This window comes from Colletes latitarsis, chromosome 10 (genome assembly GCF_051014445.1).
Source record: "Colletes latitarsis isolate SP2378_abdomen chromosome 10, iyColLati1, whole genome shotgun sequence".
Taxonomy (NCBI): Eukaryota; Metazoa; Arthropoda; class Insecta; order Hymenoptera; family Colletidae; genus Colletes; species Colletes latitarsis.
The window spans coordinates 3,730,984-3,746,467 of record NC_135143.1 but is presented as its reverse complement, the minus strand read 5'-3'; the positions used below and the strand labels follow the sequence as shown (position 1 = coordinate 3,746,467).

Sequence of the window (15,484 nt, the reverse complement as noted above, 5' to 3'; positions counted from 1 at the left end):
CAACCTATCAATCAATATGTTGAGTTGGACTTAAGCCAGCGAATCTGAGGGGTAGTTTAAGGAAATAATGTCTTTTTAAATTTTCTTGTTCGTCAGAAGTATCCAAAAGGTTGACTGCTGTTGATATTTCATGCTGAGTCGAGCAATTTCCTACTTCACTGTAGGGATGCCAAGTTCTTTATTTATTTGACTGTAAAATATGTATTAAAACTAAAAACTAAATTCCTCCAATAAACAGAGGAATCATAATGAAAAGTGTAGCAGGATAAAGCCTTTAGTGCTCTGTGTTAATACTAAAGTCCAATAATATAACTTGTGCAATTTGACTTTTTGGCTTTTTGGTTCATAAAGAGGGAATCTTGGTAGTATTCATAAGTCTTATTTGACCCAAAACAGCGGGACACACACAGTTGGAACAATTGAAAAACAAAAAAAGTAAAGTGATTAACAAGTGATAAACAAAGGCTTTATGTATCACAATTATAATTAAACATATATTAAATATAATTCAATCGCTATATTAATACTAGGTTACGGTACGCGTCAATTTTACGCATTCAGATTCTAAACCTAACGTTGCAGAACTCATCAATATTATTTGTTAGCAATTTATGTTGAATTTAAATGATGTAATGATACGAATATATACCCTGATTAAAAGAGAAACTGCATTTTAATGCAACTGTCAACACAGTGAATTACATAAAAATATGCACAACGAGTGTCCGTATATTTAGTGTTGAAAGGTTTCATCCAGATGAGAATTTTGACCATCTCTTTCGACCAAATTTGCACGAGTTCGAACTCATACTCGTAAATTTCGAGGTCGTTGCGTGGGGGGGAAGCTCAAACGATGTAATTTCTAATCAAAACAACCCTCCACGTGGCAAGGATTCTCCGACGCCCCTCCCTCGTAACTCTCCACCCATTTCTCCCTGACCTGATGCCTCTCCCCGCCCCGTCACTCTGTTGTCTGGTTACTTGGCGCGGTTTAACCTGGTCCGATTGTCAGTCAGTGCCAAGCTCCGATGGTGCAAGGTACCTTGAGCCACTCGGAACTAAATTCCGTACCTGAAGCGTCACCGAACGCAGACACCGGGGAAAGAGTCGTCGTTCCTGTCCGGACCCTTGTACCTGAAGAATAACAGATCATTACGAACGATTGCCATTACCGTGTCTTCGGGATTCGAGGAAGTCTCTAATAGTCTAAATAGTAACCTCCAGCTCCTAAGCATTAGCACGAATATTCAACGAATTGGACCTTGGAGAGGTTTAACTCTCATCGTTTTGGGAATAAAAACCGTCAGGACGGAAAGATTCGTGAAGCGTCCAGCTTGAATCGATTCGGTGGTATCGATCAATCCGAGTGGGACCGTCGCGTCGTCGAGAAAGCAAAGAGAGGAAGGGTAAAAGAGGCTGAGATTGGAAAGAACGTTCCTCCCGCCCCCAAGAAGTCCCCGTCAATTAATCTTCGCTTCTCCTCTTCCGGGAAGGAAAAAAGAGCGGCGGCTGAGGCCTGCGCCGTCAAAGAAAACACCCACAACAAACAAGCGGCTAAAGAGCAAGAAGAGGCCGCCGGCGACAAAGAGAGGGCCCCGTCGAAAGACAGAGCGAGCCAAAGGCGAAGGAGAAAGGGCGAAGCGCGAAGAAGAGGAGGTGTCAGTCGCTGTTCCTCGGCCGTGGCCGGCACGTGCGCGCACCGGGTTCCTCGTGACTCGGAAGAAGGGTTCGTCGCAGCGGAAGGAACGAAGAAGGTGAAGAAGAGGAAGCGTGCGAAGCGGAAAGTGGCGGCAGTGCGCCGCGAACCGTCAACCGGGACGTGCGTCGGAGCCCAGATCAGGCCGCACCCGGTCCTCGTGTTTTCATGCGTCCCAGCCACCACGTGGTCAGAACATTACCAACCCTTCTTCGTCCAATTTGCGTCAAGTTTAATCACCCGGTATATTTAACGAGATTGATTTTTCCCGAGAACGAAAATGGAACACGGTAGTGTTTTCGACCCGTGAACCCACCGGACAAGACGATCAACGAAGATGATCGAGGGGTGATTCGGGGCAAACAAGGATTTCCGGGCGACGCTTCGTTGCTTCTTAAGGACGAGGTACGGTGCTAACGAAGATGAGGACGGAAATTCAGGTGAGTTTCTTTGAGACTCGTTTTGTGGGCGCTGTTCTTTACTGGTCTGCTGTTAGGGATTAAGTTCCTGATCGCTTAAAAGTAACTGTCGCCGTTCTTTTTGACATTAAATGAATTTTAGAGATTGTTTTGTTAGTAAATCTATACTTGGTATGGACTAAGTAAAGGAATAGGAATTGCATTTTAATTTAGCTTTTTAAGTAAGAGATGCAAATGGAGCAATTTCACCTACATCATGGTTCGTAGTACTTCCTGATCAGACGAGTACCCAATTGTTAGTCAAATGAATTGAATTTTATGAAATGCATAACAAACCATTGAAACAGCGTATTTTTGTATAGTATGTTTTCCATTTAATTTATTAAAATTTACGTAAATATAGTAAATGTAATGATTAAAATATAGAAAACAATTTTTCGTGGATTCATGGGATTGGTTTTAATCTTTCTTAGTTAGTCTCTTCCTTTAAATCTTTTAATTTTTCTCTAACTCTTTTTGTTTCTCAACTTTTAGTTTTTGTGATTGAAAATGCTTTTTTAATTCTTTTGCTTCCTTAAATGCTTGTAATTTATTACCAATGGTTATTATTAGTATCAAATTTGTTCAAATATTGGACTTCAGGCATATATGGGTTAATATTCTTCTTTGATGTCTCAGGTAGGTAATTCATTTGTAAACAATTTATTTAACGGAATGGAGTACTAATATTCTTGACGGAATTCGAGCGTCATCTTCAGATTTATATAAAGCATTATTTAAAATTTACGTAAATAACGAATATATTTAAGAAAAACACACAATATCTCACGAAGTAAATCATCATTACGCATGGACTGATTTTACTCCAGATCTGATCAGATCTTGGAACACAAACCACACTTTTCCAAATTTCAAATAAAATCAGTTTCGGCAAGTATTAACTCCGACTAAGTCCTAAATGCAATTTCGTCGCTTAATTTCTTCTTATTCAGACCTGCAGTTTCAGCTTCCGAAAATTATTGCATACCCATTAATTTCCAAAATTTCCTCCCAACTATTCTTACAGTATTAAAGGATCAGAAAATAAAGAAAAATTGCTTCATTAAACCAAAATTATTTTTTGATACCTAAAAATTAAAAAAGCAAATATTTAAAAGTAACTTTTGAAAATTGAAAAAGTTATTTGCGCTGAAGTAGCGTTAGAGTATTAAAAAATAAAATTAAGTATCACTTAAAATATTGACTTTTGCCTTTCAGATACAGAAAGATTTAAAGAATTGATTTATAAACTATATTAATAATGATAAATTCATTATTTTTACAAAACTGTTATGTCAAACCACCCCATGCCATTTAAAGGTTGAGAAACAAAAATGGATTCTAACAGTGGCTTATTTATTTAAATAATTAACCATCGATACATATACGTATATTGATATTTTATTTCATATAAAAATTTCATAATAAGTGCGCCACTGAACCGAAAGTACGTAATCGGGGAAAGTAGATTTTCATGGATGTATTTCGCTGGAGGGGTGGTGCGTGTAGGTAGATGAACGCGCGAGCGCAACGTAAAACGAGTAGCGGCAAGACAAACCCGATCCTCTTTTAACGCTCTTTGATCATCTCGAGGTTCTGCTTTCACGGCCTCCTGTTATGCTTCTTCTCCCTTCCCTTTCCCACTCCCTCATCCATCCCGGCCTCATCCCGTTGGCCAGATCCTTTGCTTACGCTTCGAGCTTTAACTTTTAAGTACGATTTAACGAAAGCCTTTGAACGAAATTCCGACCACGGGCGTCTAAGGGTCGTTTGACTTTTGCCAGCACGCCCACCCTCGAGATACTTCTTCGCCTTTGTTCCAGGCCCTTGTACTCGGTCTTGTCCCGCGAGGAGCCCGGCGCAATTTAGTATTGTTCAATCGGTCCAACGTGCCACTCGTTTTCAACGGGGTTTTAGATACACTGAAACACTGAACAAAATACAGATTGTTCAAAGAAACCGTTCAGTATTTATATGGTAGACAGAACACACTATATTGAGCAGAATAACCTTTGCAAACATAGATTGAAAGTATTAGGATTATCGAGTTATGGAAAATAAATGTATCACGATTTATACACCTTTTAAAAAAAATCTTTTATTTTGTTTGGGGAATGGAATTTTGTTTATTGGAGGTTTGTGAATGTCTAATCTTCTACGTATCGAAGACCAAGGATCGAATGCGTTATGGTCCCAGACCCTTATCTCTGTTACTATATCTATCCGGCTCTTGGTCTTACAATTAGCCCCGAAATTATAAGAACTAGGTCTTATAGAAAGATAAATTAATTTTTGATAAATCAACACCTTGTTAAAACGTACATATTATAACAGATAATTTAACGGTTTTTATTAATACAGTAGGACTTGAATTAACCGACTTCATCGGGACAGTCCCGATAAATCGAGACCTGGGGAGACAAAATTATCAATGTAATGTCATTTTTCATACTGACTGCCTAAACAAACGATATAGGAATAAAAAAAAATGTTGAAATAATTTGGACATTTAAAAATATCCGATTTCTCCAACTACCATTACTTTTATAATATACAGGGTGTTCGGCCATCCCTAGGAAAAATTGTAATGGGAGATTCTAGAGCCCAAAATAGGATGAAAAGAATACCAATTTGTTGATGGAAGCTTCGTTAAAAAGTTATTAACGTTTAAAGTTCCGCCCGTTCTGAATTTTTTTCTCGAAAATGGTTAGGATTTCGGGGGTATGTCTATTCACCAAAAATGCTTGTAATTGACCCCTGCAACTGAAAATATTTTTTCCAGAACGATTTGAAATTTTTTAATTTCACCAAAAAATTTCAACACCTACCTGTCGATTTTTCTTGAAAATTCGTTTTTCATTGTTAGTAATTTTGTTTGACGCCCCATAGAAAAGTTGTCTAATACTTTTTTTGTGGGTACTCATGAGCTCTACTTCAAAAAAAAAGTTTCATTGAAATATATTCATTATTGTGGGAGTTATGGCTGCTTGAAGATTAGACCATTTTTTTGGGGTTTTCCTCACTTTACGGGGTCAAGGAACAACTTTTTCAATATTGTTAGAATTTCTACATATTCCTCATCAAAATACGCATTGATTGCATTTTAAAATATTAAAATCCTTCAATCTGTTCAGGAGTTATGGTGTTTTAAAATACGCATGAAATTTCGGGTAAACATTTCTGGCCACATATTATATTTTCGGTAATGTATTTTTTTCTCGAAAATGCGTAGGATTTCGGGAGTATGTGTAATAACCAAAAATGATTGCAATCGACCCCTGCAACCAAAAATAATTTTTTCAGAACGATTCAAAATTTTTTAATTTCATTTTTTAATAACTTTTTAACGAAGCCTCCATCAACAAATTGGTATTCTTGATTTTCGTCTTATTTTGGCCTCTAGAATATTTCATTAAAATTTTTCCCAGGGGTGGCCGAACACCCTATATAAGAGGCAAGAACAAACCACCGTATTTAGAAATAGGCACGTTCATCCAACCGAAAATTTATTTTCGTCTGCGAAAATCTCTTTGTCCATTACTCTTTCTTTTCAAAAATAAAATTCCTTGTAAGTTTGGTACTTCAAACGAAATACAGAATTATTTCGAGTGTTGAGAATGTCGAAAAAAATACTTTTGAATCTTTTCTTTTATACGCATAAATTCTTCACTTGATGCCAATGAATTTTCATTTGAACCTTCTTTGTTAAACTATCGAAACCACCTCGAATATCGTGACGAGCGATTTATATCTCAGTCTGTGTGCCGAACACGTGGCCTAATCAATTAGATTTTGAGGCTGCTTTATATAATGTTAGTAAATAAATATTGTTTAAAGATTATTTGGTACTGATGATGACTTTCTTGTAATAAAGAATTAAATAGCTTCTATCGTTGATTGCTAGATAAAGGAAAAACACAAATATTTTATAACATTATTCCGTATACTTTCAAACGCACAAAAGGGAAAACATATCTTTTTCTAAAATAATAATTTGTTAAATATACCTACGCCTCTTTATAAGTAAATCGAATTCTTTCGCTTACTTTAGCGGAAATTATGCGAAGCAAAAAAGAATTGTTTTCCCTGTTCGACGATACGCAGTTTCTTATTTTCAACAAACGTTTTGAAAATTTGTGAAAAATATCCAGTGTGTAGTCTGGTGGTTTCAATGACTAGTTTCAATAACCCTGTCATAAATCTTACCTAAGTAGGCGTCTTTTCGATTTATATTCCCGTGGAATATATTAATATTATTTATAATTTTGAAACAACCTGTAAATATATGACAAATATCCCTTTAAAAGGAAATTGATAGGAGGTTGGAGGATGAAAATGGCATATGTGTATTGACATTTAGTTTGCTTTATGGGTCAAGAATAATCTGTTAAAAAGTTATAAAGTTTGATATAGCAATTTCTATATAAGAAGCATTGGTGCTACTAAATTTTTGAAAAAATTTTGATGAAGAAGTGGGAAGATATATTTTATTCGCATAAATATGTTGTCTTTCGTCTTACTTTGTATATCATATATAGTTCGAAATTAATATCATTAAATAATCAAAAAGGGGAAGAAAGTTTTTTAGTGTTAATATTTTCCATTACAAGTTTCATCTAATTTTATCAATCGTAACAGTTTCTGTTAGAAATGTTGTTAAAAGGAAAACAATTTGTAACGTTTAATTATAATAGAGGAAAAATTTTGCAACAGAGTTAACTGTTCTTTTTTTTACATACTGGACAATGCGATCGGTCTTTAAATTCAAGAAGAAGAACCTCGTCACCGTCACATACTTCCTTAACCTCCGTCAAAGTCCCAACTATGTTGGAGACGACACACGCGATTCTCGAACACGTAATAAATCACACTCGCGAATCTAGACACGCGCGACAAACCGCGAGACCCACTCAACTCGCCTAAATTTATCGTCCTTCTCAGTCGACAGCTCGTGGGGTGCCTTCTCTTACGAGTACGTGGCGCCAAAACCCTCCTTCCCCGCTTCACCGCATTCATGATTAATTAAATTTTAATTCCCTTGGCTGTCCGATCGCGCGTCCATGGAATTTTATGTATTTTAATTTATCGAAGCATCGGGAAAGCTAATCGGCCCGAGAATTCCATTATTTTTGTGAGCGCGCCGCGCTGTTCACCGAAAAGAATGTCGGAGATTAGTTAGTGAACAACGGCTTCGTTTTATTATAATGTACCTTAATTTTATTGACTTCTCTGTATTTAATTAATGTTTCGAAATTGTCGTTGGCTCCAACATCTCGTAAAACTCCACAGATTTCTTTAGGGACGGAAACGTCGTCGCATTTATCGTTTTTCGGGGCCTTTTAGTTTTTCGAATTACTCCAGAGGATGCATTTTTAATGGATCTTTTATCGGTTTAGGGACTGAGGGTCATAGTAGCATTCTACACAAATCATGCGATTTTCCACGATTTTGATATTGTTACGTTGTTGATATTTTCTTTTGTTACGTTAATAAGATTCTTAGATCTACAGTTACATACTTTTTTTAACTTTGTCGTCCAGAAAAGAAAGTGATTTTTTATTGAAAAATAATACAAAATTAAAGTTATCAAGCATAAAACTATTTAAATTGAATAAAAACGATCAAAACATAAATAAATTTTCTTATTATTAGCCTCTAACGAATAAGTTCGGTTGCAAGCATAATATTCTAATTCTAAAAATTCTATTCGAATTCTATGCTCGTATTACAACCCAATAAATTATATTAAAAAGATAAGAATTTAATTCTATGCTGGGGGATTCATCAAAAACTTTCCATTATCTATAGCAATATTTGACAAACACTGTTGTGCACTACGTGAGTTCACCTGGCACATAGAAGACTAACCCTTAGATCTTTTCCTAAAATTTCTATCGTTCGCCAATGGCGGAACGAGCGAAACTCAATCCGATTTCGAATCGAATCGAGACCGAATTGCGGCGGAACGACAATCACGAAACGAGCCGCCAGAGATTCGGCGTCCAAAGCGTCTCCCGGAATAGGGGATCGAAAACATTCACGTGGGACAAAAGGAAGAAGAAGAAGAAAGAGTTGGCCCGTCCGCCGCGGCACCTGCTAAAAGAGGCAAGGTTAATGGCACGCGATATTTGCTCGGATATCCTTTGGCACCGTGTTCCAACCCGTTAATGAGTCCAAATTGATTTGGAGCAGTGCATGACCGACATCAAAGGACAGAGGAGCAACAAGTATTCCGCTGGGAGGAGCCGAAAGGCAGAGATTACGGTTTAAGCCTGTTTACGTCGGGATTCTGTCTGTGATCTCGCGCGCCACGCATAGTCGGCGCATCGGTTCGATCTCTCTGGCTCATCCGTCACCTTTATCTCTGTCTTCCCGTTGATCGTTAAGCCTCATCTATCTCTAATCATTCGTCCTCTCTCATGTACGATAATCTTACCTTCTCTAGACGCTGATTTTTTAAGAGATTCGTAAACCAAATCCCAGTGTGTATTCTTATCCTCGATCGATGTGCTCTTTTTCCTTTGTAAGTTTCTATTGGGAGAGTATAAGACAAGATGCAGATGTGAACACGACTCATTAAACTTTAACTGCATATTATACAGTTACGTACCCCACAACCAAAGGGGACAACGTGGCACAAAATAGGACAATACTATGGTGTTGTATGCCAGTATGTATCACTATGTTTACGCCAGTATGTCTCATCATGTTTACGTGCACACAAAACTCCAAAACATCTCAAATTCTTTTCCATAATTATCCTGACTCACACCTGAACCTTGACCACTGACTCATTTTTTGAAGCTCTCTCTGTCTCGCCCTTTTCTCTCCCTACCTTTCCCTCTTTTCCAGTCCTGCATATATATCCTGCACTTTTCCTAAAATTCAGACACTCTGATTCTGATTCTCGACAGTTACACGAACGCGCAAGCTTTTAGTCTAAGACTACGAATAGTCAAATTGTATTTGTACGCCGATAACCTAGTATTCCGACGACTAATAAAGTATTATTAAGAGGAATACAACAATGGTCATTAAAATTGTCACCCTGAATTTTTAAGTCAGAAATACTGAGAATGTGAATCTATTTTTATTCAATTCCGTTTCGTATTTACACGTTCTTACATTTTTATTTGCAATTTCTTTGGTTATAATAAATATTGTTTTGAGAACGGAGACGATCCAGGTCACTGAAGACAATGAATACATTTTATGCGGTTTCCAAATTGGCGAACCAAAAGCAAGCAGACAATCTACCATTGTCAGATTATTTTTAGTTGCTTCGTAGACTTTGACGCGACTCATTTAGCAAAGCATCTCCGGCGTCCGCAACAATCTCAAACTCTTGCTCGTTCCGTGACGCCTTTCTAACTAGCTGGATGTCCTGAATACGAGTCATTGTCTCGTTGCGAGACGGGTATTATGAACTCAAGCATTTTTCTTAAACGAGAGACTGCTGCAGCCGGAATGCAAACGTCAAAAATTGCAGGAGTGGCGTTAGACAAGATCGTAAAGAATCCTAACTGTACGCGGAACATGAAACCTGTTACATTGTAACCTCAAAACCTTCCATAACGCATAGAACTAGTCGGAAGAAGCGAACATTTTTTAATCTAAATTTTTCAGTTGTGTATCGTGAATTTTAGAAATTTCTAGTTATTTAAAAAAGCGACGAAAAATAAATGACCGACACTTCGTACCATTTTTATTATTTTCTAAATTTAATTTTTATAATATTTCTCCTTATATTTCTTACCTTGCATTTATTTTAAATTCATTGTGCATTATTCGTACATATTGTTAATTTTAAAACAGGTTTGTTTATCTAAAGTGGTCCATACTTTTATCAATATTGAAGAGTCGTTTTTATTACCAAGATATACCATTTGAACATTTATCTTTAATTCTTATAAGACCGAGAAAGGAAAAATAAATTTTAAAGATAAATATAGTATTCAGTCTGAAATATCAAGTTCCGCTGCGAAAGGACAGGGAGGCAGCAGAAGCAACCCGAGGGAAGGTTTCCAAGATAATACAACTTCATACAATGATGAATAAGAAAATCTCCATCGAAATAGGGACAAAAATTCACCTACGATTTCCATTTAGGAAAGAAGGTTCGAAGAAAAGAGAAAAGTGATTAAAAAATGAGGGACAGTTGATCTCAAATAGGTTTCATTTTAAGAAAAAGAAGCAACGAAGATAATTCAAAAGAAATTTCATTGCTTAATAATTTCACAATACGAGAAAAAGAAAATTTTAATTAGAACTGGGATAGAAAATTTGTTTGAATAGCAAGAAATTCTCGAAAGGAAAGGAAATACTATGTTTGTTGTTACCCTCATACTTTAAACAAAGAAAAAGGTTATCGATACTGTTAGGTCAATCATATCGTTCATTGATCATTATTCGAATAGAACCGCTGTCATCGTTTCATAAGGTCACCACACGAAATGTCAGACTCAGAAATTAATGAAATCTGATCGAATAGAGGTAGAGCTGGGCTAGATAATTAATAAAGCTAACATATAACGATTAAAGTTTTTTTTGTTTAGTGTAGAGTTAGGCAAATTTTGTTCAAGATTAACGAATACAAATTTTTTAGTTCATGATCCAAACGTAAATAGAAACTTGTATACATCTTTGTATTCGACTTTATTCTATCAAAGTTTAAAAATTATATTAAAAATTTTGATTCAACTAGCAACAAATAAACAATTTATCTTCTATTCATTATACGAAATTTGTATTTAAATAAAGATTTTGCCCATTTACAAATGCAGAACCATATGTACGAGGGTAGTATATCTTTAAACGAAACTTGTTTTTTGGTTGGACACGACTTTAAAAAACTGATAAATGTTTATTTCCCTACATAGTATTCCGTAACATCTACATATCATTGTTCGATAACAAAGTTTAATTAGCAATTATTTAATGCCAACACTGTAATACTCGTAGGACGTGGTCTTAAGCCAATTATGCACGAATTCATTCACCTCTACGTCGAAATTTCTCAGACGCCTTTTAATCGGTATGAGACAGAAGCGAAATCATTTACAAACCATAGTTTAACAGTTAATCTGCTCTAGAACAAAAATGGTACAGTTTGGAATGATGGTTAATAATCGAACAAAATTCAGTGAATACTAAAACTCGATTGCCGAAGTATAAAGTTTAAACCAAAAAGTAAAGAATAACAAGATAGTAAAAAGAACATAATATAGCCATCATCTGTTATTTCTGTATTGTTCACAAGTTTGACAGCAACCGCAGAAGCTTCAAAATATTTCTCTACCACTATGTACAAAGCATTTGAACAAGCTAGCTCATATTGTATTAATTTCCGTTATTATTAAACATCTTTTGATCAATTGGCCATCTACATTTACAACAGTATAAGGAACGAAGTTCTTTACCCGTTTACGAAGTTTCATTAAAATCCAGCCTTACGTTTCACGATGTTGCCTAGTAGGGTCCCGCATGTGATATGGTCAATTTAATTACTCGTTGTTAATAAACTTCTCGATGTTATGTTTCAAACTAGTAATTACATTTGCCAATCATCGATGCATTCAAGCCTTTCCCGAATACTGTTATCGTCGACGACTGCAATCTTCATTATTGAATATCTCTCAACCGATTGGCTATCTATGATACTATAAGGAACAATTGCTAATAAACTCCTCGATGTTATGTCTCGTACCGGTCATTGCGTTTACCAATCATCAGCGCCCCTAAAAAGAAGGCCAATCCAAGAGAATCCTTTCCCGAATACTACTTCACGTGTGCACGCGCGGAACGCAACAAAGTCGCAATCTCCCGCTACAAGTAACCGCTTCGACACAGACAATTATAATCTGGCTACTGAAGCACGTCTGTCGAAACGGTCTAACTGGTGTACAGCCCCCGGCCACGAATTAGCACACCGCCGTTGGTGGGTTAGACGGGGCAGGTTGTTTAGTTCGTTACACTTAAGAGAACTCGCTGGTAGAAACAGCGATTCGTCCACGACGACGACGACTACAAGGACCCTGACGTAGACGCGAACGAGGATAACGATAACGATAACAATGACGACGACGACGACGACGACGACGATGACGACGACGATGACGACGACGATGACGACGACGATGACGACGGTGGCGACGACGGCGACGACGGCGACGACGGCGACGACGGCGACGACGGCGACGACGACGCTTCTGCCGTGGGGCGGTGAGCAATTAGCGACACAGCGCGGCGAGATCAGAGGCTGAGGGCGGGGTGGGGAGCGGCGGCCTAATTACACACGGTACCGACCGACTTCAAAGGAGCCGACAGTTCCTCTCCTCCGAGCCATCCCCTCCGAATGCTGGGCCCAAGAACAACGCTTCTCTTCCTCGTATACCCCAGAGCCCAACCAACCGTCGACGACGCTGACCTGACTAGCCCCCGATACTCCCTCTTCTTTTCTTTCCTTCTCTCTTTTACCTCCCCCCCCTCCCTCTTCTTGATACCTCTTACGATCGCGTTCCGTCCTCTTGATCACGTGCAACAGGACCATTCTCGTGCGTGTTATCGATTGTCACAGTCAAGTTTTCGGCAGTCGAGGCTTCCGGTTCCCCGCAGACTCTGTCCGAGCCTCGAAATACGCGCACAGTTTCCACTAACAGTGGATGGTTTATACCAAGGACGAGGGAATTTCTTTTCCATTTGAAGAAAACAATTGGTTTCCCAACTTTCTTGCGTTTCTTTCTTGTTAATGTGTCAGTCGAAACAATAACAAATAAATAAAGTAGAGTTGAAGGAGATAGTTCTACGTCTGAGCGAAATAATAAGAGGTCAGGAGTATCTGAGATTTAAGGCTTTCGTAGCTTGAATCTGTACTTGAATCCGTGGTATCCATCCGGAAGCCACGCACTCAAGTTAAGAGTATGAGTTACACTGGCCCACAGATCATCCCATTCCAAGCTTATACGACTGATTCGAATGGTGACTATGTCATTCTTACGGAGAGTATGTTATGTGAACCGTATTAACCTTCCGTTAGGCGCGTGGACGAGAGTCCCATAACAGAAATGTAGGATTGACGGACTTATGTCACCTGCATGACTAGCATCAGGCTAAGTTAATCGATAATTACACGACGAATAATTTTATACTGCAAAACTTTTATTTTAAAATTGATAAATATTTTTAAAAATTTAATAAAATATTACAATGGTTCGAACAATGTCCTACATGATAAGTGTATATCGTGCATATTACTCGCACATTGTATATATTTTTCATGCAAATATGTACATTTTACGTGCATAAATGTCATATGTTCTTTGCATATCATACACGCATAATCATCTGCAGTCTACTGATAATAAAACAAGTTATATTTTACTAGAGTTCAACTTCCCACGCTACAAATTATTGTGTTTCAAACAAAACAAATTTTAGCCTGATATTGACATGTAACATTTATTAAGTTTATAATGATGTTGCTGTGTTACATCATTAAGAACTTTAATTATGAATATTTATTATATTTAAAATTAGTATAACCCTTTCTATGTTGCTGTGTTTAAAATAAATTGAAAATTAATAGCATACATGTCTGTCAATATCATTAAAGAGACTACTAGAGAAAGTACTTCTTCCAATTTATTAAAAAACTCTAAATTTACAAAACCCTAATCTTTAGTTTGTTGATATTAGGTGTCTAATAAAATTTGTTTGAAATTTTTCTCAACTACAATATTTTCTTTCCGAATAGGCTGGGAAATAAAAATCCAACATATGCCAATTAATTTTCAGCAGTTGGGATGATTTTATTGAGCTGGTCCAAAATTATCGATAAACATTTCGCCAACAAAATTTTCATCACACAATTTTATTGATGTCAATTTTCCTTAGCAATATTTATTTACTGTTACGTTAAAATCGCCAAAAAATGTTTCTACGACATTATATTAATTCGTTCACACTATCTCACACATACCAGTTTTCGTGTACATTATTTATTTGTACTGTGTACGACAAAAATATGTTAAAATTTCCCAATAGCAAACATAAAAAAAAATTTAATGGTATGAATGTCATGTAATACACTCCTGAGGTATAAAGCAAAACATATGCCAACTTATGTACGCACATGCAAAATTTTATAATTGATTTTTTGCGTTTGTAGACTCAGGACACTTGAAAATATCAAAAATTCTAAAAATCAGTAATGTTAAATTTTAACCTACAGCAATATCTCCTCTGATAGATTTTTCAACTGTTACATAACAGGGTACCCCAAGAAATCAAAAGTAGAGGAAACTGAGGCGTCAAATCTCCATCGACATTAACACTTTCTCTTTGTTATATTTTATAGAATTTTCCAAGAAAGGGAATTATATTAAAATTAAAACGTAGGCTTACCCTTCTATACACCCCAACCCTTCCTACAAAAATAATAACAAACCTTACCTATTTCTGATTTCAAATTAAATTTAATTATAATTTTTTACAATTAAAAATAGTCATGTTTCGAGTCTATTTTTTTAATCATATGAGAATGCAGAGAGTACTAAAAATAGTACCAGACCTTATCTATTTCTGATTTCAAATTTAAATTAATTCTAAATTAAAAAAATGTTTAAAAGTCATATTTTGAGTCTACTTTTTCAATCATATTAGAATGAAGGGAGGGATACATTTCTGTTTTTATTTTAAAATACACACACATATGAGTATATTATGTAATGTATATGTCAAAATACTTTTGTCTATACTTTTAAAACTAAGGCCAAGTGAAAACACTGAGGACATTGACCTTGAAACACATCTCACGGTCATTGATACCAACAAGGGTGAACGTTTTTCTGCATAATTACCACAAAAATAAAATCGCGCCTCTCGTTGAGTGATCTTGAGGTTAGAATCGATCGTCAAAAAAGGAAGATCGATCCACAAGTAACGCGATCACGGGGATGAGAGAGCCCCGGCACGGGGCTGCCAAGCCGGGGAATCCCGAAACGCTGGACACGCGAGTAGGCACGCGTCTTCCCAGGAAATCAGTGTTCTCCGCTAGAACATCGGGATCGAGTCGTGCGTGGACCACCTTCTTCCACTTATTTTCGCCGAGTGTCCGTCTTTATCGGGCCTCTCTTCCTTCACGGCGTCGATTCGCGGGACTCGAGTGAGCAAGCGACTCTCTGGTGTAGTCGTCGTGGCCGCAAGTCATCAGTCAAGTCTTTGAGGTCGGCTTCAAGCTCTCTCGGGGCCCGCAGAAAAAGGCCTTTTGCCGATCTGGCTTGGCGGTGAGATCAAACGCTTCTCTCGGTCCACCATACGGTGAACCGACTGT

The 15,484-nt window shown here is 37.1% G+C and overlaps 1 protein-coding gene across 1 annotated transcript in view; it reads left to right on the top strand.

Annotated features, from left to right (window-relative positions):
* Window positions 1-1,028: 1,028 nt before the first annotated feature.
* Notum (palmitoleoyl-protein carboxylesterase notum) overlaps window positions 1,029-15,484 on the top strand; it is a 94,837-nt gene continuing 80,381 nt past the window's right edge. The window contains exon 1 of the mRNA XM_076774738.1: window positions 1,029-2,136. Coding sequence (XP_076630853.1) covers window positions 2,119-2,136 — 18 coding nt within the window. The 5' untranslated portion in view covers window positions 1,029-2,118. The remainder of the gene's footprint in view (window positions 2,137-15,484) is intronic.